This window comes from Haemaphysalis longicornis, unplaced genomic scaffold, assembly GCF_048455015.1.
Source record: "Haemaphysalis longicornis isolate Haplotype H1 unplaced genomic scaffold, Haemaphysalis longicornis Haplotype H1 scaffold_10, whole genome shotgun sequence".
In the NCBI taxonomy this organism is placed as follows: Eukaryota; Metazoa; Arthropoda; class Arachnida; order Ixodida; family Ixodidae; genus Haemaphysalis; species Haemaphysalis longicornis.
Window position 1 is genome coordinate 76,702,021 of NW_027526204.1, and position 26,704 is coordinate 76,728,724.

The following is a 26,704-nucleotide window of genomic DNA, read 5'->3' on the forward strand; positions in this document are numbered from 1 at the left end:
TCTCTAGCCCAGCTCCCCACGTGCAAGAAGCCCTCGCCTAGTTGGCTGAAGACACCGAGCTCCCAAAACACCGGGAGCCCCGCTGTCTAGATGACTGAGGGAACAGCTCAGTGGTGCAATCACCACAACTTTTGGGCAAAATAAAGTTACTACTACTACTACTACACTAAAGGTTTGCTCAAGGCGATTTGAATTTACCACTTTCCACTGATACAGGCCGGGTTCCTCGATGCCAGCGCTGCAGTGCGACGGAGACGCGCGTGAATGGAGGCGGCCGACTACAAGGTTTATAGAACCTCGTTGCAGTGCTCCACGTGCGTTCTAAGCAGAACGTGGAACCTAGCTAGTGGAACCTTGCGTGATTTTGCATATACCGCCAGGAGGCGGCGGTTTTTTGCAGTAGATGTAGAATATCATTTTCAATCGAAAAACCAAGCATCCATAATTTTTTTTATAAAGGAACACTGTAAATATGCCTTGTGTACTAATTTCCTGTCTTATATTTCCGTAATGTCTTGTACTTGTTCAACAAAGTTGAGAAGTACAACCGGGCTTAGGCGTTTTGGTTGTGAGTATATAAGACTATTGCGCAATATCAACTTCACTTTGGGCGGCTGGCTGAATCGAGTCACGGACAGACAGACAGAGAGACAGACAGACCAAAATTTCTGGGTTTAAGTAGCCTAAGAAAGACTATCTTAAAAACTCGATTGCAAGCGGTGCTTTTCGCGAGAGCCGTTCGCCGCTGATGCTTACGTCCCGTGGCCTGTCCCGTACCTGGAGCTCATGGCCTTGTTAGATATCACACTTATCCAGATCAGATGGCCTTGTTAGATATCACACTCATACAACGACAGTTTATAATTTGTGAATTGCCTACCCTGTACTTCAAACAATGCGTCCACTGAGTGATCAGCTGTTTGTTGGTCGAAAAAGCAAAGTAAAGTGAACATGGAGCGTGTGTATGTGATTACCAAAACGTACAATACTTGATTCGCAGTGCACTTCGCATCCAGTTTGGTCTGGTGGGGCTTACCTGGATTAGGTTTACACGAACGTCATTAGTATTTCCAAAGGTGCACTGCGTTGTTTTTGTTCCCGTACGAGCTATTGTTTTTCCCGACTTGCACACCATTTATTATTCCGTCGTTTCACTATCTTTCATTGGTATTTTTTTTACATTTTTTACATTTTACATTACATTTTTAATGACGCCGAGCCTTGCACTATGCTTAACACTTTTGCATGGCTTATATTCCCATAAAGGCACAAGTGGTTGTCAGGTATCGGGCAATCACACCCACAAAACAAATATATACGATGTATATATTCGAAAATAAGCCGGACTCGTAGTTTGTGCTGCAAGAAAAAACCAACCTTTCACTTGCCAGTATCGGGTCTAAACGAGGCGCCAATAGAATTCAATTGTGCCTGACATGTTTGGAGGTGACAATGATGATATGCTGCTGCCGTTGCAGACGCCCATAACAGTGGTCAAGAATCGAGCAGAACCGCGTCTCCGGGTAATTTTTGCTGGCGTTCGAGCACCCTATCAAGCCGCAGCTCTTTATTAAAGTGCCCTAAATGTACTATTCGCTTACAGACGTGACGATAAAAAGTTGTTTGGGGCACTGTAAGTAAAAAGGAGCAAAAGAGAACCAAAACCTTGCATGAGCCCCTATCAGCCATGAAACGCTCATCCTGTAGACACCGCGAAAAAGCGGTGGTAGGTGGTGCAGCCACTGCAAAGCTCGAAGCATATATATGAGAGGGTGGAGCCAGCTTACCGAGTCCCACAGAATTCCTTTCGTCACGCCATATATTGCCATTCTTGTTTTGGTCATTGTTCTTCCTTCTTTATGTTTCGTGTTCTTCAAAAGGCCAAACGAGTCACTTTGAGTTGTGTGCATTGTCATCTTACTACCAAAACAAATGTGCCTGATCATATCTGCTGTCCTATAATGTGTAGCCTTGCACATAACTTGTAAATTTATGTAAAAATAAAGAAATCGTTACAAAAGAGAAAGCCGAGTGGTTTGGAGCACTATGCAAGTGGTGTCACACAGTGCAGGTTCAAATCCCAGGCAGGTTTTTTTTTTTTCTTTAATTGGCCAACTGCAGGATGCACACGCCTTTTAAGGCCTCCTTGGCTACTAGAGAGAGGAGACTGGTGAGCTCCGAAAGTGCAAGACAAACACATCCCAGTTGAGCATGTCCAGTGGCGCGGAGGGCGTTCAGCACTGCATATGCCTTGGCTCGTCTCTTGTCAGGGCATGGAACGACATTTGCTCGCTAGAATCGGTGCTAGGAGGTTTATCCGGCACACTTCTGAAGCACAACATGGGAATATAGGGGAATGGTCATTCCTTAAGTATCGCAAATGTCAGAAGCCATGGACGTGGTGTGTGGAACTGATGCCGGTAGTATTAGTTTGAACAGCTCTCAAAAAAAGACAACTAAATTCTAACACACATGCTTGTTGCTAATAGTAATAAGGTTTGTCAAAAAAAAAAAAAATGACTGAATTAGACTGACACACACGTAAGAGCGTATGCATGAACTTTAAATGTTTGGACATCGTCCAATCACAACGCAATAAGAGCTCACGTCGTTTCGTGTCACTACTGTAGTCGCTGCCCCCAACATGTAGGATGCTATTTTTTCTTCTTTCAGCCTTTATAAATTAGATACTGCTTGATCGACGAGATAAACAATGAAAAGTGGGTTTATCACATGCAAGCAAAACAGAAGTTTAAATTCCTTAGGCATTTGGAAAATAGGCTAGGAAGCTTCTCAGGTACAGTACCTCTTCCCTCCTCTGAGATCCATGGTTATGCCGTCAGAACCTCCAATCCAAAGCCTTGACTTCATTCTCGCAATAGCTGTCCTGCTGTCATCCGAGGCCATAGCCCTCAAATTTTGTCACAAAAGTGTGCTTGCAGTCATTCCTGCGTTTGTTTCCGAGACCACGCACTTACCCTTTTACCTCCGCACCACATTCCATTTCCAGATAGGTATGCCCACACCTTAACTACTGGTTTGCTTTGAACAGCCCTATCTTTTTGTGCAAATCATCCACAAACGCTCACAAGCGCTACTTCTATTCTACAAACTGCAACCTTCTAAGCTGCCTCCCATTCTCAGTGCAACCACTCCGTACAGAACAGCTTTCCAATTCCCCAAAAAGAAGCAACAAGATTGAGAACACTTTCACTCTTTATTGTGCCACTTCACATCATCGACGTGTCGCTGCCCTCCGACTGCTGCTGCTGCTGCCTCAAAACGCAGCTCCAGGCGTAACTGTACAGCTGCTTGTTCACCTCCTTCAGCACGGCGACCTGCTTCTCAAGGTCTTCATCTCCCTCGAAAGTGCTGCCTGCCTCGTCGTCGTCCCCATTTCTCACCCCGCCAGCAGCCGCCAACAACTCCGCCCAATCCAACGGCGGCAACGCTTTGCTGCTCCGCTTCTCTTCCTGCCACTCGCTCACGAGCGCCGAATCCAGCCGGACTGAAACTCCATTCGGGTCTTTCGCCGCCTGGGTCGACCGCTTGAAGACACCCAAGGGAAGGGTTGGCGGAGCGGGTCGCATTGATGTCACGGCGATGGGGGTCGGCACGATGAAGGCATTGGTGACGGCCCCCTTGTGGTGGAAGATGTGGATGCACTGCTTGGAGGCCACGTCCCACACTCGGGCCGTGTGGTCGTCGCTGCCGGACACCAGCAGCTGGCCGTCCAGCGAGACGGACAGGCAGGTGACCTTCGCATCGTGGCCAAGGAAGGTCGCCTCGGGCCGCTTGGTGCTGTTGCTCGCGTTCCACTTGTACAGAGCCACCTGGAACGATTTGGCAACAGGTGTGTGAGTGTCTCGTCAGAAAAAAAAAAACGTACAAAAGTTAAAATAAAAATTAAACCACTTTTGGAATTAAGATGCAAAGTCTGAGGACACAGCGGAGCTGGTGGTTGGCTTCGCTAGCTCTAACTTGGCTTTTCTTAGGTCTGCCTCTTTCTTAAGAGAAAGATTGTTAAAAAGGTGAAGCTTTGTGCATGAAAACTGAGTTAAATCGAAGTCCGCAATCCACCCTCCTGAAGTAGAAAATCAACTTAGCCAAAGTTCAAAGCCAATGCCTGCGCTGTGAACCCAAAGGAAATTACGAGCGCCCACAAAGCAGTGATAGCACAATCAGATAGATGCTGATTTTATAACGCAAGGGACCTCGGTTCGATACCGACTACGAGAAGCACTTTTTCTTGAGGTGCGCACTTCCCACACTTGCTCTTCAGCTCCTTGCCTCCTCACCACTTTCCCTCGCACCCTAGCTCCTCTGCTAAAATATTCCCCAAAAATCTGCTTACGTGCATTGAAAGCAACAGCCTGGTGATACCTCCTATTAACTCCTTTTCCGCAAATCTTATTTGCACATGTTTCTTCACCTTTGTTCCTTTGCCTTTTGGCATGAATTATGTCAACCAGCTTCTTTTCTTTGCCTCATAGGACATCATGTTCGCGTGTCACAAGGCAGGCGCTTTTTTACAACTTTTACACTCCCAATCGATAGTTTTGCGAATTTTTTGAAGTGGGCACATCAACCCTTCAATGCTCTTAATTCCTGGCCAATTCCCCAAGTGGGTTCCACCGGTGGTAACGTGCAGACACGACAGTGGTAGCACACTGAGCTGTTTTTGTGGATACCTGGGCACAAATTCCATCAGATCACGTTTGCCTTTTTTTACCCCTTACAGTATGGCTATTTTCTTGACCAAATGACGACTGCCACTACAACAAAAAAAGAGGGTTTTTTTGGAAAATGGGGCACCTAAAGGGACAGACAACCAATTTTTGTGGAGTACCGTCGAACCTGATTATATTGAACCCATTTACATCCAATTATCCTGTATATTGAACTATTTCTGAGCATGGTATGCTTGCAGTGAGAATATATAGCAAAAATTATGCCTATATCGATAAAAAATACCAGCGACTCCCTAAATATCAAACGCCTATAGCTGCAGAAATGCCCAAGTTGGCTTTCCCTCGCAGCAGAGGAGAAATTCTGCCGGTACACACCTACGAGTGGTTTAGCCCGGCTGCACACGAGCAGCAGGTGGCTCTTTCCCCCTTTCCCCTCGCTCTTTCTATCGTGACTGTAGAAGCAGCCGTCGGCACCCCCCCTTGCACAAAATAATCCTGGCCTGCCGATCCCCACCTGCCATGCCTTTTTTCCCTTTGTTATGTGTCATTCACGCTTTTTGGGCTTTCCTCCGAAGTGTATCTCTGGTGGCTAGCACTACTGGCCATAAATAATGGTTTATTTGACGGCTCTAGCTACTGCGAAGGGGCTGAACGCAACTTTCGCCGTGATGCTAGCAATCATAAATTGAGTTGAATGTGATGAGAAGTCGGAAATCCCCGCGGCACACTGGGTTTGGCTGTATATGCTTTTCATCCCAAATTACAGGCGTCACTTATGCTGTATTCGGGTGGTCGCTTTAGAGCGCTCTGGAGAACTCTGGAAAGTGACTCCGTGTTCGGGTGGTCGAAATCGAGCGCCCGACGTATGCTCGGTTGGTCGTCTCAGAGCGTCGTCCTCCACTCCGAGCGCCTCCAACAGCTCTCGCTCCGAAGTAGGAGTGCCGCCGAAATCTGGAGGCGATCGGATCACGTGACCCCGGCCACCGCGGCTTGCCCGCTCGCCTGCCCAGTCGGCGTTCGCTGAGGCCTAGCCAGCGGTTTGTTGTAGGAGTATTTCAACGTTTTTGCTTCGCGTGCTATTACTGAAGACATCTCCGCATCATGCCGAAACGGAGACGCCTATTAAGTGTAGGGGAACTGTCTCTGCTGCTTCTGCAGCTCGAAATCGACGCCGAGGACAGCAGCTCAGACGACGACTTGCACGTTTACGCGACAAAGTTCGCCGAACTGTTCGCCGCACCGCTTCCTGTGTTCAAAGTGCAGGAATACGTTCGCAACTTTGGCTTGGAGCTAACGCGTCCGATCTGGAGGCTGCAATTTGGTGAAACACCTTGGCCAGCCTGGCTGTTTGCAGTTGCCGTGTTGGCCGCACCGGGGCGCCATGGTCTCATGCTGCTCCAAGATCGGGTACGCGTTCAATTGGGGAGCGGTGACTCTTGCTCGGATTGGGGGAAGCGGCGCATCGGCGTACTCCGAGTCAGAGTATCGGAGCAACCACCCGAATACAGCATACAAACACCTTGAACTGATACGGTTTTCCCAAGAGGAAAAGTGGAATTTTTAGATGTACCAGCGTTACATATGCAGCCACAACGAATGCTGGCAACCAAGACAGCCGTGCAGCAACATTTTTTAAACACGCCTTTACCTGTATGCGAGATGAAAAGAAATACTTAAAAAGTTGTCCCCCGCTAAAGCAATAACAAAATGCAGTTTTTGAATGGAGCACTGAAACCGACAAAGTTGTGTGTGCATGTACGATAGTGCCATGTGGAGACACCACACAGCAACACCTTTCAAATTTCAGAAACTTTGGTGCCAAACTAAAATTATTTTTGCCAGTGTATTTAAAATTTCTGTGTGGTTACCCCACTACATAAAATGCTGGCTTTCATAAGATCGAGTGCACGCACTCCACGAAAATCGGTTGTCTGTCCCTTTAAGGCTTACTCTGATGAAAGCAAGTCCCTTGCCGATGCATAAGTAAATATCCTCATTATTGTTCTTCCTTCACGACAAACATGGAACATGACTGTGTTGCTGCATTACATTGAAGCCACTGAAAGCAACTTTAAGGGAGAAAAAAAAACACAGCTTTCGAAAACAACGCCAACAATAGTGTAACACTGAGTAAACACTGCAAATAAATATGTTGTTACATCGACTGTACTTCTTCCAGAATCTTTTTGTCACTGCAGTAGTTTATCAGAAGATTAAGCCCAAAAAATCCAAGGAAACGACTCATGACACGTGCAACACGCCTGCCGTAACGCCCCTTGTGCGCCAGGAACGGCTGGCTGCGGTGATGAACAGCAGGGGCAACTTCCCTTGTCGTTCTTAAAGTTGTACCCAAGTTTGGTGTCACTACTCTACACAAAGCTTATCGCCGTGCCCACAACAACCAAAATAAACCGCCACCACCATTGCTCTCACCTCAAAGATCTTGCCTGTGCTGGCGCCGGCAAAGACATGGTCTTCGGCCGGGTCCGCAACGACTGCTGTCAACGGGCCCTCGAGCACCACGGTGGCCAGGAGCTCGCCGGAGTCCATGGCAAACACGCGACACGTCCGGTCGGCTGAAACACTGTAGCAGCGCGCGCTGCCGCCTCCGCCAAGCCCAATATGGAGGTCGGTGACGTCGTAGCTGTGCTGCGTCCACGCGTGGATGGGCTCGGCCGATCCCCCCTGGGCACCGGCCGCCGCCGCTTCGGCCAGGTCCCAGACAAGCACCTGGCCATCGCGGGAGGCTGAGACAAAGCGGCCGCCGTCGTCGGAGAAGCGCAGGCAAGTGATCGGCTGGAAGTGGTGGCCCAGCACGGCCAGGAGGCTGCCAGACGGAACCTGCGGAAGAAGGATCAGGGTGGCTTTTGTTGCTTAAGCACCTACAGTTATGCTATAAATGAAGGCTTAGCGCAGTGGCGATAAGAATGGTGACCAGATGGTACGGATGTAACTATCAACTGGTTCATTTTGGAAATCACATATGTATATATTTTGCCCATCAGAAATATACGGGACGGGGGATTCCATAAGGACACATATCAAAGTTGCAGTCCTTATTGCGGGTGCTATTTCGGCTGTTTCGATAGCGTTTTAAGTGCCTAATGAGGTAACTTGTTATGAATTCTTATTCTTATGAACTTTGATATATTTAGTATGAGTGAAAAGATGGACACACAGAAGAACAATAACAAGGAAATTCACTAACGTAACGGCAAGACACTCGCCTTCAGAGTAAGGGTACAGGTTTATATCAGCAGGAATGGAATTTAAATGTGCACGCTTACTCTGATGAAGGCAAGTCCCTTGCCGATATAGAAGTAAATATCCTTATTATTATCCTTTCTGTAAGCCCAACTTTTCACTCATACTCTTTCTGCGTGCTTTTTTCTTAGATTATGTATATTTATTATATATGCATATATGGAAGGCATAAACAACAACCAAAAACAGGCACCTGGCAAGAATACTACCCAGAAAAACTATCTCAAAGGGCGCAGTCCTTTGTGTAGAGTGATAACGACGGATCACTTACGCAGTTTTTTTGTATGGATCCTCATATCTGTTTTCTATTCGGTCCATTTCATTTCAATGCCCCCCCCTCAATCTCTTCCACGAGAAATTGGGTGTTCGTCAGGCACCCAAATACATCTTTGACAGAAGAGTTTAGGTTTTTTCTGATCCCAGAACATGAAAAAGAACATTTGAAGAAATAAGAATACGACCAGAACAAAGAAGAACAAAGGAAAACATACGCAACAAGTCACACACAATTGTTTAAAGGGACACTAAAGGCTGAATGAAAGTTTGTTTTAATTGAAAGACCATACATTTCGTAGCACTCTCAGCTTTTGTTCGACAAGCAACGATGTGTTATTTCCTGAGAAATCCGCAAAGAAAGCTGGCATTCCTCTCCGCTGTTTCCCTTTCATTTTTTGTGACCATACATCGCGTCACAAAGTAGGAGCGAGGCACTGGTGCGGTCTGGCAACAGTAGCTTTTACGTCACCAAACCACGGCCGACCACCGAGAACGTTTCTCCGACCTAGGAGGCTGGCTTTCACTTTTATTACTTGTCACCGACCGAACGAGAAATGCTTTTCAGCGTTCCTGTGGCCGTCCTGCCCGTCTACACCGGACACCCAGACATCACGCTGGCCGCAAACGCAGCAGCAGCAAGTGCTGTTTCAAATATCGTGCAAGAGTGGCTGCCCGGCTAGGCGCCATTCAAGCAGGAGCCTTTATCTCTAGCGATCACGTCCATCTCATATTCTCTTTTCTCACGCAACGCGCCAACTTGGCATGAAATACACACTCGCTTCCCACAGCTGTCTCGAGTAGTCTTTGCGGCCGAATGGGCGAACTTCAGAGCGGCTCCGCCTGGCCCAAACATAACAAGGGTAGTGCTATGCGCACCCGATGTACGGATTATTTATCAACGGCGGCTCGCAGCGAGCTGAAGAGCACAAGTTCGGATCGGTCGGATAACCTCGTGCAGTAAGTACACTAACGTTTCACGGGCGATAAGGCTCGAACCATGCGCGGGCACGCCTTACCGATAGCAACATCCACGCGGAGAACGGATTAGAAGCCCAGGCGGGTCGGGTTGCCTAAACACCTGTAGTACATCTTGTCCCTTTGCCACTTCCTGCCGGAGATATTGCTTGCAGAATAATAATAATAATAATAATAATAATAATAATAATAATAACAAGCTCAGGCATTATTATTATGAGCTCAGGCAATAAGCTCAGAAGCTCAGGCATTCACCGTGGTAGGTTATTGACTTCACTAAATGCGCACCAATATTTTTTTTAAAAGGAAACTGAGAGCATGATGGCTGACGAGCATGAGGAAAGCTGCCTGTCTCGTAGTGTATAAAAGCTGTAGTCTGTGTTTTTTAGATACAATGAGCTCATGGAAAGCTTTTATTTGCATTTATTTCCCGAGCTCGACCACTTCAAAACTGTTTATTATAGGAAAAACATTTATAGATGCTCCTCCAATGAGCTCTCGGAGGGCACATATATTGTGACGTCACAAACCGTAGCACCCGAAAGTGTGCGGGGCACCAACACCCGTTTTCACGCTTCTGGCACTTTCTGGCACCCGTTTTCATGCTTCTGGCACTTTCTGCGTTCTTAAACAACTGCGAGTTGCAAGAATGGTGAATTTGGATCGCCAGCACCTTAATCTATCATTACAGGCCCAACTTGTTTCCACCCTTTAGTGTCCCTTTAACTATATTGATTCTCAGCAACCGTAAAGCAAGTCCACACCCAAGCGCCCACACACTGTTGTGAAACTGGGACCTCGTTCAACGCCCCCTCTGATCATCTTTGAACTGAAAGGGGAAATTGACCACACTCATTCCCCACATTTACGTGGTGAAATGTGTGACAAGCGATAAAAAGGAAAGTGAAAATTTAAATTTCGTTCTTTCAGTGTTATTAGCAGCACTGACGTGTATCACTTATGATTTTCGAAGATTACACCCAAGCACAGCATATGCAAGAACATAACTCCAGTTCAGGACTTCAGCGGTTAAACAAAATTTTAAAAAATAGGAGCTCGTCTAACATTATTCCAATTTCTATGCACCTCGGAGTAACCTCGGCTGCCCAATATTAAAGTGCAGGGATTGGTTTCTTCCCCCTGCTGAAATATACCTGTCTCTCAGGCAAGCAAATAGAGAATTTTATCTTGCTTTCAGGTATATGGGTGGCTCATGTATAACAATCCGGGGCTGCCGCGGAAAATTTCGTCCAGATCATTTGATTGCGACCACGGAGCAAGATAAACAGGAGCGCCGACTTCGCTCTCTCCGGCGGGCTCTTAATGTCCATAACTCGCGGAGCACAATGTAGATGGCGCAGCGAAAGGGACCTTAGCCGGCGGCGGCTAAGCGGCCGGCGTTCCCCGTGCGCCGGCGGGCGAGTTGGCGGAACGCATTCCGTCGGCTCTGTCGTCTGCTTCGGCGACGGTAGTTTTGGGCACGGACTGCTTTGGGCCTGCTTTGGCGCCGCTTCGCGTTCATTGCGCGCCTCCTTCGCATAGTTGATTAACTTTTTCGACAGCACATTCCGGGTAACACGGACCCGAAGGAATTGAGTGGCCGTACGGCAAAGATACGTTAAGGATTGGTTTCCATGGCGGGAAAACAAAATATAGAGACCACATACAAACATATGGCTGCTATACAAACACTACCTTTTGCGCGGTGCTTGCCGAAAATGTGGCTCCGTTTTGTAAATTTGGGAATACCAATTTGGCTCTGTTTTAACAGGTTTTACAAAAGGCGAAAGGAGTAACTGGTTCTGATCACTGGCGATTATAAAAGTTCCCTCAGCTTTCTCGCAGTTCTGCAACTTGCGTCCAAAACAGAGTGCGCCTAGAACACGGGCCGGCACTTACACGCTCATCAGAAAAGAACAGAAATGCGACAACATCACCCGCGACTGCCCGCGACGTAGCAATCTGCTCAAGATCAAGTCCCTGACAGTGCGGTCTTTTCACAAGCCTTCATTTCGCGATAACTCGCCGAAAGAAAAGGTTTAACGAGCCGGTTGTTTTGCTGGTCAGTCGCTTAACGAAAAAAAAAAACGCCGGGAACCCTGGTAGGCCAAAAAATTGCAGCCACACAAATCGCAGCATTTTATTTGGAGACCGCGGTGTTATCGACGACATAACACGACCGTAGAGCGACAGGGAACATCGGGCGGTAAGTTGCGGCATGAGTTAAAATGAAGTATGCGTTTGATATTCTTGGGTTCCTTATCAAGCTGACAGTGTTTTTGTACAGTTGATACAACAGGGCAGCCGTCCAATTCAGTCATTGGCACAGAAATGTGCATCATTGCCATTTGCCGATGGAGTCTCCGGGCGACCCTCGTAAGCGTTGTTCGTGCGCAGAAGCAGCATAAATAATTAAGCACGCGGCCGGAGAGCGGGATAACAACAGAGGGTAACCTTTGCGCGGCATCAATTTGTCGTAAGCCGAATCACGCTAGACTATGTTGTGGCGTTCCATATTACTCTTGCTCATTCTTTGGTGCTTCTGAAGTCGTCGTCGTTCAGTTGCGTCTTACATGTGCTGGGTTAGTACAATATTTTTAGTGGATATTCATAATGTCAGACTAAACGTTCCGGGAATAAGCGATCGCCATGTATGCGGCGGCGTGCGCTTATCTGCGCCGTCTATTGCGGCCGCGCACGGGTGTTTAAATTCCGCGCGTGCACGCATGCCTCCTGCATAGTAGGACAGGCATAAGACAGACGTCGCTGCGCAAGAAAAGATGCCTCTGGGGAGAGCGAAGAAGGGAAGAGCCATGTACAGAGGCACAGCGACGAGAGGGCGAACGAAGGAGGAAGAGAGCAAAGGGAAAGCTGGGCGGCCGGCGGCGCGTGGACATTATCGGCCCGAGCAAAAGATTTTTTCTGGGCCACAGTCGGCGCTCCTCTTTATATCTTGCTCCGTGATTGCGACGTACCCGCAAAAGTGACAAGGACGAAATTTGGAACTGTTAGCTAGGTCGCATTTTATAACCATCTGTTATTACGCGTCCTGGAGTTATCCGCGCACAATCCGCAACTGTATGATCGAGAAAAAAAAAAATCGTTTTTACTTTCATGCCACCGGTGCAATGGATTGACAAATTCGAATTAGGCGGGCACCAGGGGTGCCACCAGTGGCGCCACCTGCCCCGAAACTGCGAAAACTGAAACACATGCGCGTAAAGAAATGCGCCTGTCGCGTAGGTTCGTGGCGTAACAGAGTACACAAAACACAGCAAAGAAGATTGCAAATTTCAGAATAACACGTTCCCAAGACTTTTGCGCCATGCCAAGCAAGCTACCACAAACCACGCGCCTAACGACAGCGGCCGGTACAAAAACACTGTCGTGACCCGAGACGCGCGCGTCACAACTCACCTGCCACAAGTAAATCTTTTCCTGTATACCAGCCACGCAGTGGATTCCGTCCGGCGATGTCGCCAATGCGGAAACCTTTCCGGGACACACAATTTGCTTCTGAATTTGGTCGCGTCGCTGGAGCGACCACACTCGGAGGATCGGCTTTTCGTGCTGGGCGCTGATGACATAGTCCGCCCCCAACAGACACAGCGTCCTCGGGCTGCTCGTCCCTCCTTTGTATTGCGCGAGCACCGAACCTGACACGGGGTCCCACACGCAAGCGTTCCACAGTTGTCCCGCGCCGTCAGTCGTGAAAATGCATTCAAACGACGCCATGTTATTTTGCCGCCTGTGTTTTTACCAGCCCTGCTCGTCAACTCAAATAAACAAAACGACCGCTAGGTGGTGGTACTGACACGTCGCTTTAAAACTACAGCGGATTTTTGAAATGTAAATTATCGTCTGCTAGCTGTTTGGAAATGGGATACTGAAGTTAACACCATATTACATATTTTTAATGTATACAGAAGAAGCTTAGCGAGTTAAGCGTTGTATTGTGGACTAAGTCGTGACAGCTGGCACGTCGTACGCCACAGATGTTCGCGGTGCGTGCCGCGCGTGCATTTCCACTCCACAGCGTGCATATCGTCAGGCGCGCTTGCGGCATCTTCGCCGGACGATTAGGGGGTCGCCACCGTCACGTCAACAAAAACATGTGCATTACCGGCATTACTCGGCAGCTCCAGCTGACTTTGGCGATTCTCAAGCCCGATGTCTGCAAAATACCGATGAAACTGGAGGTGAGTCATCGATCTGGCAAGGCCGGGCCTTTAATTGGACGGCCGTACTTGAGAAGGAAGTGTCCTTGATCGTTGTAAATTGACGCTCGTTGACCACCGCCCGAGTTCGCGCAACCGATGCGCGTATTCCGGAGAACGGCTTGTGGTTTCTCGGTTTCTCGTTGTGTTCTTTTGGGAGAAAGTGGTCTCTGTTTAACGTTGACTTTGCGTGTTTTGTGGGTGCAGGCAGTCCGGCAGATTATTTTGGACAATGATTTTGTCTTCGTCAAGAGCAAGGTGGGATCGTACACGAGAGACCAGATGGAGAAGTTTTACGCCGAGCACGAGGGTATGTTTGTGTGGATTTTGTTTAATCGTCCAGTATCGTTTGATTGTCGTAAGTTTCGTTGTTGCGATCTAAACCTGCGCATGCTACCATGATCGTCGCTCATATAATGACAACCAGTTCTGACTAGTTCTTTAACTGCAGCTTCCCTGCAAAGCCGGTGTGGAAAAATGACAAATAAGTGAAAAGAACATCAATCACTACCTAGGAGCGCCAATTTTGAACGCATTTTCACAATTCGTGTTTAACAGAAGTAATTTTGGCAGCTTTGATTTATTTATTTCTGTCAGCGTGTATATGTGTAAAAAAATGGTAATTCAGCGATGACCCGGATGGTTTAAGCACCGTAGCTTGGCTGTTTACGCATTTTGTTCGACGACAATCGTGTTTTGCTGTATCTTCACAGCCAGTGATTTACAGCAATTTCTCTGCAGCTTTGATCCATTTCCACATTTCAGCCAGCCTGTGTTTCTTTTTAAAAAATCGCAGTTCAGCGACGGTTTGTAAGCAGCTGGCACGGCAATTGTCTTGTTTAACGACACCCGTATTTTTGTGTCCCATTTCTCCCCTACCTCCTCGCGCGTTGCGTTTTCACCGAGTCATCCGCGGTTTCCGCGAAAAGCCAATTGCAGGGGCCGCGGTGCGCATTCCGGGAGCTCAAGCTACGCACGGACGGAGATAAAACGGCCTCTTATCGCCTCTCCTCGCGCGCGAGAAGATTTCTTGCCCAGAATAAACCCCAGACGCAACGTTGAGCACGTGCCCCCCACCACCGCGCATGTTTACACACGCTGTACACGCAACACGCCCCTAAGCCACCCAAGGGAAGGTGCCAAAAGGCACACTTTTGTCACCTCCGCAAGCGCCCGACATCTCTCCCTGTTACTACCGCCTCTTTCTCTAGCCCTCTTTACTGCGTCTCTTTCCTGAGCCAAATGTCAACACACCCAGTTCGTCTGCGCGGCTGCTAATGGAAGTAAGGATAAGAGATGCTCGCTTTGCACGCGATACCACGCCTTCGTGGCTCTTTAGACGTCGTGTCGCACGTCACGTTGGCACGCTGGATGATAGCATATTGGAGATGTTGGGGGCAAGTCCGCGCAGTTTAAATGTTATCAATGGCCAGGAGTTGGAATTCGGAATGCAGCTCAGTGTGTGGTCAGCAGTTATGGAGAGGATGCTCGTCAACCGTATGCACTTAAAATGTGACATTGCGCAAAGCCGCACGAGAAAGAATACCTTCTGTACCGCTCATTCTGCTGCTGTGTGTTCCTCACAATGGAAAATATTTGTTTTTCCCTCTATAAACAATGGGTTTGTCGTTCGCATCCCGGGTACGGACATACTTAGAAGCCTGCTTGCACATAACCTTGCGGGTGATATACCAGAAAAATGGCCCTCGCTAGACAAACCGATACTTACCTTGCCGACACTTACTTTGGGCATACCTGGCACATGTCTACATTTGATTTAAGCCAAGAATAAGCTAGATCTGTGTGCTGTGATTGCCAACATAGTAGCTTGCTTGCTCACTCCCTCGTTTGCTACCTCATGTTCAATTTCAGATTTAATTAAGGCACTCAGCGACATTCTTGCCGGGATTAGAACCGTGGAAGTTCCTCACCACACAGGCATGACATTTGGTGCGGTGCTCAAATTAAACTGCGCTTCCTGTACCAAGTGACACATGTTCTTGCTCACTAATCTTATGACTGTATGTCATAAGCTTTTATTTTATTAGCTAGTTCTGCTCTCTTCATAGGCTAATGTTGCTAAAGGGGGCCACAAAGACAAAAGTACAAGTTTGGTTCATTATAAGTATGCTTTGTCTTGATAACAATGATTGCAAACAGATAATTAAAATACTGTATTTTTACTTGATTCTAAGCAACCCCTTTTTTCCATGATTGCGATGCCCGAAGTGAAGGGGGTGCTTAGATTTGAAAAATATAAAATGACCACCCCCTCCACGCACACATACACACCCACTACTTTTCCCGCCGGTATCTAGACTAGACATGCGCAAGGAAAGTTCTACACAGCCCACATTAAAAAAAATAGCCAGGAACAGTGAAACCAGTGCATACACCTGATTCTCAGTCACTCTCACTACAACTCGATTGTGTCACAAGGCTTGAGAAGCTGCTCTTGGTATCCCACAGCAGGGTGTCTCCTCTTCCGCCGAATTGGTGTGCAATCTAACACTTCTTGAAGAACTTGGCCGCAACGTCAACTCGGACCTGCTTCCGCATGTTTGAAATCCACCTTGAGGGTTGACGGGAGCGCTTTCTGCCGCTTTCCTGTCGTGTTATGTTTTCTGTTGTGTCGTGTTGGGACGCATCAACACGAGATGAGCCGACCAACTTCAGCGGGCGAGTGCACATGCCTCCACTCTAGCTAACCATGCACGATAACACGGAGACTGCACCACTTCAACAGCTCCGGCTAATGAACAGAGCGAGTTAGCGGCCATCTGGATGTTGTGCTGCCACTCCTGGCCTCCAGAGCGAAAGCTCTCTGCTCACCTCATGGATTCCCGGACTAGGGAACCACTCCCATTTCAGAAAGCTCAAATAAACATTTCTCTCTCTCTCTCTCTCTCTCTTGGCAGCACGGGATACGCACACTTCCTTGCAGAAAAGGGAGAGCTTAGATTCGCATGCAAACTTTTTTTTCCAAATTTTTTTCTGAAAGTAGGAGAGGGTGCTTAAAATCGCGAAAATACGGTATTAAGGAAAACATATGAAGTAGTGGCCACTCCTCAGCCACTGTTGCGTGATTTTTCCGAGATGTCGCAGAATCTTGGATTGGCGGCTTCCGACCTAAGGAACTTCCAAGGAACGTGACTGGCTGTTTGTAGTGGACCCTCTAGTAGTTCTGTTTGATTGTATCACTCGAATGCAAACATGAAGTTGACACACTGATACTAACTGTTTTTTAGTGCTAGACCACGCTGCTTCACTGTAGCACAAAATTTTGAAGTTTCTCCATGCTTCTTGCGTATTTTCGGTTAAAAGGTGTCCTTTGTGGCTCAATTCGAGCTGAATGGTTTACTGAAGGCTAGTTCTTTTAAACTAAACAAAGTTAAATTTGAAATGAAAGCTTCATCCATTCAAAAAGGTTACATTGACCCAAAAATAATGGTTCCAATTTTAAAGTAAGTTTTGAACTACTAAGACGGGGGTTACCCACCGCGGTGGCTCAGTGGCTAAGGCGTTGAGCTGCTGAGCACGAGGACACGGGTTCGGTTCCCGGCCGCGGCAGCCGCTTTCCTGATGGAGGCGAAAAGCAAAAACGCCCGTGCGTATGAGATTTCGGCGCACGTTAGATCCCGAGCGGGTCAAAATTAATCCGGAGCCCTGCACTATGGCGCACCTCATCGCCTGCATTGCGTCGGCGTGTTAAACCCTATAATCAATCAATCAATCAGTCAATCAACGGAATTGGTTGTGCAATTGGCAGCTGTTGACTAAAGCCACCGCCAAGAAGCACGACTGAACATTTGGAGTGGTGCCTCTAGTTCCGTTTGATCCTATCACTTGCATGCCAACACAAATACTAGCTCTGCTTTTGGTATTCCCCCTGTCGCCTTGGTGCTGAAGTCACATAGCGTGAAGTTTGGAAGTTTCTCAGTATTTATTACCTTCTTTCAATAAAAAGAAACATCTTTGAGGGCTTGAATTTAGTTGAGTGCATCACCAAACGCTAGTTGTTGTTGTGTTTTCGCTTATTTAACAGCCTCAAGGCTTAGTAGACACCAAGCGAGTCTGATCTGTATCCAGGAAACTAGGTTGGCCTCTCAGATATAGTCCAGTAAGCAAGGACCATGGAGCCACTGATGGTAATGCGTGTCTTACCGCAAATTTAGGCCTGCTACCATCAGACACTAGTTCTTTTACTCAACAAAACTACATTCAGTCATCACGACCTCTGTGGCTCTTTTTTTCCGTAGATTTCAGTGCATTTTTCTGTACGTTGCTTGCGCCATCTGTGCACTGTATTGTTAATTTGATGAAAAAGAATAAAAATGTCTAATCTGCTACTCATTTGACATTTCAGGTAAATTCTTCTTTGAAAGGTTGGCAAGCTACATGTCAAGGTAGGCATTCGAAAATCCACAGTGCAGTGCGATAATACACTTATTTCAATGACAAGTCACAAAGCAGCTGCCTCGTGTCATTGTCCTACCCGATGTAAACCTTCGAAACTGATAAGAACGACCTTGAGGTTCTCCAGTGCCTCAAAATTAGTGTTCGTGGAAATCAGAATGCTAAACCAAGTTCACCGACACCGACTTCCCCAATTTCTTTAACCACCGGTTGTTCAGTGTAAGTGTGCGTATTTATGTATTTATTTATTATTTATTTTTTCATTTATTTATTTACACAGAGTGTCAGCCTCATTTGAGGGTCATTACAGGGAGGGAATACATCAGATATAAACTTACATCAATTCACTTTCAAGTAACGAAAACAAAAAAACCAAATTAAAAATACACGGAGATCACCGAACACTATCGATATTATCAGATAAGAAGTGCCATGCAATACTTGCGAATAGTTTCAAGGAACATAAGTTGACTGCCAAGGAAAGTTTCAAACGCTTTAACGTCGGCACATTCAGCAATTTGTGCAGGCTGACTATTCCAGTTTTCTATGGCATATAAGCAAGCAGAAATCACTGTTTAAATCAGGAAAACTTCAGTATGTCTTGCTGCAGAAGAGGGGGACAGTAAAGACTTGTATGTGCCTGAGCCTCTTAAAAAGTATAATTGCGGAGTTGTGATGCTTATTGAAATAATATCTGAAGCATCAGGTCAGAATTACTGCTACTAATAATAACAATAATGGTAACAATGATAATGAAATCTCTTGCTTGCAAAGGAGGGTGGTATTTCGGTTGTGTCACCACACGCACCGTTGAGGCAATTGTATATTTTTCACTGCGCGAAAGCTGCACGAGAAATCTTTACTCGAAGTTATTTACTTTTCTTCCCCTTCCCTGTTAGTGGACCACTGTCGGTGCATATCCTCGCCAAGGAGAACGGGATCCGCGAGTGGAGAACCCTCCTGGGTCCAACAAAAGTGTTCAAGTGAGTAGGCCAATCCATGCAGCTCTGAAGTAGGCACTGTAGACTTGAAGTAGACATTGTAACCTTCCGGAAGGCATCCTGGCCTTCTTCAAGCAAGCCTTGGAAGTCTGTGAGGTGCCTCAGTCAGCAGCTCCGTTCTTGGAAAACAAAAAGTTTAGCTGCAGCTTTGTTTCGTGATCCAATGCGAAGCAATTACCGTATTTTCGCACGTATAAGCTGCACCAAAAATGCGAAACTTTCAGTGGCAAAGTAGGGGTGCGGATAATACGTGGGGTTTTTCTTTCGCGTTGTGCCGTGAAGCTCCTACGCAGGAACGCTGACCAAGCCTTCCAGATGGTAGCGATTGCGCAAAACATTCAAGGACAAGAAAGAAAAAAAAAAGGATGAGCACACTCTAACAACTGAATTTTATTAGTGAATTGTGACTTTCGCCTTGCAGTCAGTCTGTTCTACTTGCTAAATATACGCTTTGTGTGTCTACATAGTATGTGATGTGCTGCTTGAGCAGTAGCTTTGGTGCAGCCTTTCCTCTATCAAATGTGCGGGCAATACGCAAGGATTTTTTTTTTTTCTTTTCCGGTGGGCTGAAACTGGGTGTGCGGATTATATGCAGGGGCGGGTTATACGCTCGAAAGTACGGTATTCGAAGCTGCTGTTTGACTGTTTAGTGCTGCCAATGCTTGCAACTTGTGTAGCCAATCGGCAGGAAACATTTTTGTATCACAATATGGAAACAAAGAGAGACAGGCTTTGCTCTTTATTCCCGAGAGGAGGGACTTTGACTTGATTGATGATAGGGTTAATGCACCATAGCTACACCTGCACTGTGAGGCGACCGTAGCGGAAGGGTCTGGATTAATTTTGACGACCTTAGGATCTCTAGTGAAAGCCCTCTCGTCAGCATGAATGTTTCGTACCCAGTAATTGTATTGTGAAGATACACCACTCGTTTGGATACTTAGTAATAATTATTTAGATACTTAGTAATTAGCCAGCTATTGCTCCTCACAATTTGAGAGCCATTTCACTGTTGTGTAGCCCTCTGACCTCCCATTTTAATGAGCAGGGCAGGCATGAGAAGAAGAAAAAAGAAAAGAAAAAGAAGCAACAGTTGTGTCAATGCGCATTGACGTCTTTCTACTGCTCTCACAAAAACGGCTTGTGCATACTTTTGCAGGGCCGTCTATGAAGCTCCACATTCCATCCGTGCGCGGTTTGGACTTACAGACACTCGGAATGCTGGGCATGGATCAGGCAAGTCACTTGTGCCGCTAGCAGTAGCCTCAAATCGCTTGTTGTTTTTGCTGCCGTCTTGAATGCTGCATGGTATTGCATGTGTAAAACTTCCTAATGAAGTCTTGGTAACCCTAAACCACTGTGGCCATAGACTTGTGACCATTTTTTGGCGGTGGAGGGCTATTCACTAAATGAGCCAATTGATGTTTTCCTGGCTACTGGTCTAAAAATTTCGCATTCTGGTTCATTGCTGCAGCTGAAAAACCCTTCCCACAGCACATTTCCAGCCTGCTGTCACTGCATCAATTCTTATATGCTTTTATTTAACCGTCGTCAAACAACAGCTCAAAATGCACGTGTAAACTCATGTTCTCCTCTTCACATTTATCTTGCCCCCATCAGTACAATCCAACCCCTGCACGTGTCGAGTATGCTTTCCCACACAACACCGACGCTGCGCAGAGAAGCCAAGCATTCGTGGCGAATGCATAAGCAGATTATTTTTGGGACACTAGGGAACTGCTTTTCAGCAACTTTTTGGGACACTAGGGAACTGCTTTTCAGCAAACTGTCACAAGTTGACATCCATTACCCTCTTCGTTGTGCGCTCCCTTCTCCCATTACTTTTTCTAGTCCAACCAACTCATGCTTGAGGACCACTGGGTTAGCAGCAGAGTAGATAATTGCAAATAAGCTCCACGTGCACTCAATGCGTGTTGCGGAGCCAAAGTAGCACAGTTTGTGTCCTGGATTGCCAATACACACACTCAATTGCACTGCTTGCAACGAGCCAAAGATCGTTTGTTTGCACCCCTCCTGTATCTACTGTCCACACTCGGTACCCCGCAAGGGTTAATCTTATCACCTCCACTTTTGCTTTGCAGATTCGGAGGAGTCGGCGAGGCGCGAGATTGCCTTCTTCTTCCCGGAGTTTGACCAGGACTTCTGGTACCTGAATGAGGAGCAGCGCTGGCGACGGGCTAAGCTCATGTTCGACCTAGATCGATGCGAGCACGTGGTGATAGATGAACAAGAGGAGCAGCGAAGCACCTAGGTCGCTGCCCTTTGTCTGTCAGTGCTGTTGCGAAACACTCCATTTTCCACATGACACTTGCAGTTTACGACTGCATACTAAATCAAATCACAGTGTGGTGTGCTTGATGAGGATTGCAGGAGTTGTATGGAGTCGCCGTTGCGCAGAGAGAAAGCATGTGTGCACGTGACGAATGTGTATTTCGGCTGCAGTTGAAATCATGGAACTCTGCTTGAGGTCAAGTGAAGAAAAAATGTTTTTACCCATGGATGACTTCAAGGGGCCATGCAGACAAAATACAAGTTTCTTTTATTCGAAAGATTTCGTGTTTTGTGGTGCCCCCAGCGCTTGTCGGGAGGCAAACAATGCTTTATTCACTGAGAAATTAATCAATTTACGTTAAAATTTTGATTCTCCCGTCAAATCGCGTGTTTTTGTGGCATCTGCAATGACATCACAAAAGCCGCTCTACAGCCGATTGCGAGACTAGTTTACCGTTAGTCAACCTAGATGGCGCCACCATACCGCAGCAGGCTGTTTTCTGCGTTTGTTTTTGATTGTACTTGAACCTGGCTTGTTTTTGTTAAAGCAGAAAATAATTGTTTCGTTGAAACATGGTGCTCGCTCGACAAATATGGTCCCGTAAGACACCGTTGCTTGCGTCAATCGGCCAGTGTCGCCTGAGACAACCCCAAAACGCCGCAGTGCTGTGCAGCTAAAACAAACAGTGCTCGCAGTACCAACAGCACTACGCACCGGTACTTCTATGTTTAAGTGCACTTTCGTAACTTCCACTGCTTACCCCACCATTCTTACTGCTATGAAAAGAATGTGCCCTAAATGTAAGCACAAATAGCTATTTCGGCAAGCTTATAAGTCTGCCTAATTTGCGTTTGCTTTTGCCGGCCTCAGCCAATCGCAGAGCTGGCACATGACATCATAGGTTCCGTTGCGGGAACTGAGCTAGTGGGTGGCATGGCCATTCCCTTTTTTTTTTCCCTAATTATGTAGCTTATTTGAGCGAAGTTTACGTTACTAACGGGGTCAGTATGATTCTAACGAAACAATCTTCTGAATAAATCAAACTTGTGTTTTATCGGCATGGGCCCTTTAAAGTAGCATATATATATGAGCAAAGCAGGTGCCAACTACACTCAGGTACAACTTAATTAAGAATGACAAAGTTGCCCCTGCACCTAATCACCGCAACTGGCTGTTCATCCGCATAGCGCAAAGAATGCGTTACGTCAAGTATTTTTAGTGTGACATGCGTAATTTACACAATTTGTCTGGGTCCGTCACTTTGGTAGAGTGATACACTACATGAGCTATTGCCGTTCTTAACTTGTGCTCGAGTACAGTGGCCATCCATATGCGTGACGCGCACAGTTCAAGAATAAGATAGGACGTGAAACTAGGCTTCCTAGCGCAGCCAGATAATGTCACAAGCGCTCGTCATAGGTTAAGCTAGCAGCATCTGCTGCGGGTGAAGACACTGCACGGCCACTGCGATCTGCATTTCACTGCGCAGCCACGAAATGAATTGCGGCCGCTATCATTTTGTCCATCAGGTGCCGCTGCTCTCTCCTTTGCCGTTCCAGCTATGAAGCTTTGCAGTCCGCCTTGGTTTTCATTGTGACATCCTCTGGACGCTCGCCCGCAATTGCTGCAATGGGCCATTTCTTCTCATATATTTTTGCTCCGTGGTGACGGGCGAGGCGTGAAATCGATGTTGGCAAAGACTAACGAGCATGCTAATGGCGTTTTTTGAACACAGCGGGTGTGTTTCAATGCGCAGACAGCACGACATACAGCTTAGGAAGCAGCTTAATCCAATAAATATCTAGATCAGTAGACGTCAAAGTGATGGGTATTGTTATGGCATAGCTACCACGCCACCAGCAACGAAAAACGCCAAAGCGTGTAAGCGAACAAATGCAAGCCATAAATTTATAAAGGACAAATATGTGCAAATAATGATCAGGCGGCAATTAAAAAAGTAACTAAAAGCAGTTTCACATACAAAAGTCACGGGAATGTTTTTGGCTAAAAGCAAAGCGAATTCGTTTTCCGAAATTCATTGAACACCTGGCATTTTAAAGGAGCCATGAAGAGAAAATACAACTTCGTGTAATTTGAAAGAAATAGGATTTAGTATCTCACTCAGCCCCAACAGATGTTTTTTTAACGAAAAAAAAAAAGCAAGAAGTATTTAAAAACTTTCAAATTTTGCGCCGCAGTGACGTGTTATGAGCAAGAATGATGTCATACGGGCCAACAATAAAACATAATTTTCAGTGCACGAACTGCACGTTAGCATTCAAGTGATGCAGTCAAATGGAACTAGAGGCCCCATTACAGACGTCCAGTCATGTGTTGTCGCGACAGGTCAGTTAGGCGGCCGCCCATCGCACAAACAAGGTTCCGTGACGTCATAGAAACGTTGCGGGAAATTGGCTAGGGGGTCGCGACTGCTTCACACGTTTTCTTTCATATCTCCGTTATTTGTTCGAAGATTGCGATGATATTGGTATCACTGTTATCGGGACTAAGCAGTCTTTCTAATAGACCCAACTTGTATTTTGTCTTCATGGCTCCTTCAACACCTGTGTCATTTTAGGTTTAGACAGCAAAATAGCCTGCGTTGTTGCAGATTACGGGTTGTATTTCCCCAAGCTGTCTACTTTGCCTTCCTGGCACAAATTGGAATGGGGCTCGAGATGGCTAATGGCTACATAGCTGTCAACTGGGATCGTTGGAACCCCATCCCTTATAAAGCTTATTACCTCCTTGGCTAAGTGCGGGTGCAAATAATTTAAAAGTAAAAAAAATCCAGCTTTTTTTCTGTTCCTTTTCAATGACAGCCCACTGTTACAGGCTAAGGAAAACAAAGGTATGGATAGCATTGACACTGTGCCCGTGGTAATACATCGCCCACAACTCTAACAGCTTTTGGAGCTGGGTATGGACAGCAAGTATTTGTGTCCTCTCACTTTCTTGCATTTCACATAAAAAGTTGTTCCCTACATATCGATGGATGTTGAGGCGGTTTGTTGTACACTAGATTTAAGCTAGTGTTCAAAAATGCTGCGAAGTGAAGCTTTACACATAAACTGCCCTTCACATCAAGACAGAACTAAATCACGATTACATACATAACAGTGAATTACTTAATAATATTTCAGAAGATAGTGCCCAGATGTTTGACTGGCCGTAAGGAAAATCTTTAGATCCACAAGTCTTTCACTGAGAAGGAAAATGGCCCATATGTATGACAAATAAGCCACTGTAGCTTCGACGTCGGGCCACTGTTACACATGACCAAATATCTGGCAACCATGGCTGCAATTATAACTCAAAATGGCACTGTACAGAATTTGTGGATTTTTTTTTTTCGAGGGTACATTGTCCAGTTAAATTTGTGTTGTTTGTTATTTTACCATGTAAAAATATCTACAGTAAAAGATTATTTCTAGAGCCGTGGGTCAAAAAAATAAAAATGTCAGGTGCCTTTTGTGGCTACTGCGTGATTTACCGCAATAATATCGCCCGGTTGTAAATGCCATCTGGTGCTATCCGAGAGTAAAGCATTTTAATGTTCACAACTTGCTGAAGCAGAGTTGATATGGGGTAAATGGCGTTCAGAGTCAGTTAAATGCCACGCTGCAAACCTGAAAGCGTGTCATTACATTGATTGATTGATTGATTGTAGGGTTTTAACGCGCCGATGCAACGCAGGCGATGAGGCGCGCCGTAGTGGAGGGCTCCGGATTAATTTGGACCACCTGGGGATCTTCAACGTGCGCCGAAATCTCGTACGCACAGGCGTTTTTGCTGTTCGCCTCCCTCAGAAAAGTGGCCGCCGCGGCCGGGAATCGAACCCGCAACCACGTGTCATTTCAGCGGAAGCCACTAACAATATATGGCAAAGGAGGAATGGCATATTCGAAAGCACTTTTTACGGTGAAATGCATGGACAAATTTGCCGAAAAAAACTCTAAGCATATAATCTAAATTCTAACCTGATGAACTCGTACACACTAAGCAACTGCTAACATAGCATGACCAGTAAATCTGGTCTCCTCAAGCTTTTTTCTTTGCGACAAAGCTGGACCTCGATAAACTATGGATAAAAGGAAAAACCACTCAAGAACAGTACAAAACACAAAAATAAAATGCTGTGCATAATTTTTTCTACCTTGTTCCTAAACCCAATATTTCACCCCTAGTGCATATTTTAGACGCAGACTTCTATTCCAAGTACTTCACTTTATTATTTCCCTTTTCGCACATACACAAAAATACAGCTCAAGTCGTGACTTTTGAGCGAGAGTTTTGCAACCGCGTGGTTGACTTCTGCTGACCATGTCTCGTTGTTTGTAGTGATTGTAAATATGGAATGAGCACTTTCTAAGAATGTTAAAAAAATGTTGAGAGCTGAGTATGTTGTAAGAATGAGCCGAAAGACAGTTTTTACGAGAGTCACTCTTTGTATTTTTATGTAATGAACAATAAAGGAAATATTTATTGACATTGCCAATGACAACATTGTCTCGTGTTGTCATTTGCGACGGCCTCCCACCGGTCCTTTGCGGTCAAGAGAGGAACAGCAACAAAGTAAATTGCAATCACTAACAATGTACACACAGAACAACACTGATACAACTGTGTTTTTCAAGTCTTCGATTGTGGCTGAAGCCATGAAAAAACGTCACATCTTTCATTTTATACAAGTCGTACAATGTGTCTTTGGCAAGTACTAAGAACAGATTTGATAAAAAGATTCCCGCATGATCTTGCGATGGCATTAATGATAAAATGGCTAAGCGTGAACATCAGGAAAGCTTCCTAAGCTTCACAAGACATCGCTATCTCGTGGTGAAAGAGAAAGTTGATGGTTAACTTTAACAAGCAATCAGCAGTATTAAAACGGGATAGCGCGTACTGAAACAAAGCCAGCCGACACTTAAACCTGACTCCAAACATGGAACTCTCCAAACTATGACTCTGAATCGCTTTCTCCTGCTGATTCCCACAAAGTCTGCACAGCAATGTTGACGCAACCGCCCAAGTCACTCAAAATGAAGCGATAAAACTAGGCCTCATTAACCAGCAGGCTTCAACTGTTATCTTCCAGCTAATCTCGCCAGCAAGAGCTTGTCTTAAAACCCTGCAGACTATGCAAATGAGACCGGCATGCATGGTCGCTAGCTCACTGCGCAACCAAGCCCCCGTAGTAAGCGGTGATGGTCTTGATCTTGTTGTTGAGCAGGTTCTGTTCAATCTCCACCTTGCCGCCGGGACCGGCAAGCTCGGCAAGCTGTGAGGAAAATAACAGTAAGAGTTCGCATCGGCGAGACTGCGCACATCTGTGTGCCGTTGGAAGCATGGCATACAGGTCCTGCAATTCCCCACTAGTTCGTAACTTTAGGCTCGAGATGACTTGCCACAACATCTGGACAAGCTTTTGTGCAAAACAAAGTTCTTTTTTTTTTTAAAACACCAACAATAACAATGACACAATTAGGGAAATACAGTCTTAAATCGAGAACGTCAAGAGAGTCTTAAACCGAAAGAACTTCAATGTTTTCAGTAGTGATGATGAAAATCAGG

At 46.2% G+C, this 26,704-nt stretch overlaps 3 protein-coding genes across 3 annotated transcripts in view; 1 reads left to right on the forward strand and 2 right to left on the reverse strand.

Annotated features, from left to right (window-relative positions):
* Positions 1–3,198: 3,198 nt before the first annotated feature.
* LOC144158811 (WD repeat-containing protein 18) lies at positions 3,199–12,971 on the reverse strand. Its single transcript, XM_077689963.1, has 3 exons — positions 12,624–12,971; positions 7,125–7,532; positions 3,199–3,833 (listed from the first exon to the last, which is right to left on the reverse strand). Exons 1-3 carry the CDS (start codon positions 12,939–12,941, stop codon positions 3,231–3,233), a joined length of 1,329 nt encoding a protein of 442 aa, XP_077546089.1. The 5' UTR covers positions 12,942–12,971; the 3' UTR covers positions 3,199–3,230.
* A 77-nt stretch (positions 12,972–13,048) lies between these two features.
* Nmdyn-d6 (nucleoside diphosphate kinase 6) lies at positions 13,049–25,637 on the forward strand. Its single transcript, XM_077689964.1, has 6 exons — positions 13,049–13,405; positions 13,631–13,733; positions 17,790–17,829; positions 18,739–18,822; positions 20,000–20,076; positions 20,943–25,637. The coding sequence occupies exons 1-6, from the start codon at positions 13,202–13,204 to the stop codon at positions 21,110–21,112; spliced, it is 678 nt and encodes a 225-aa protein (XP_077546090.1). The 5' UTR covers positions 13,049–13,201; the 3' UTR covers positions 21,113–25,637.
* The window catches only part of LOC144158808 (uncharacterized), a 51,684-nt gene continuing 50,601 nt past the window's right edge, over positions 25,622–26,704 (reverse strand). Inside the window, exon 12 of the mRNA XM_077689961.1 lies at positions 25,622–26,411. Within this exon, the coding sequence (XP_077546087.1) occupies positions 26,304–26,411 (108 nt within the window). The 3' untranslated portion in view covers positions 25,622–26,303. The remainder of the gene's footprint in view (positions 26,412–26,704) is intronic.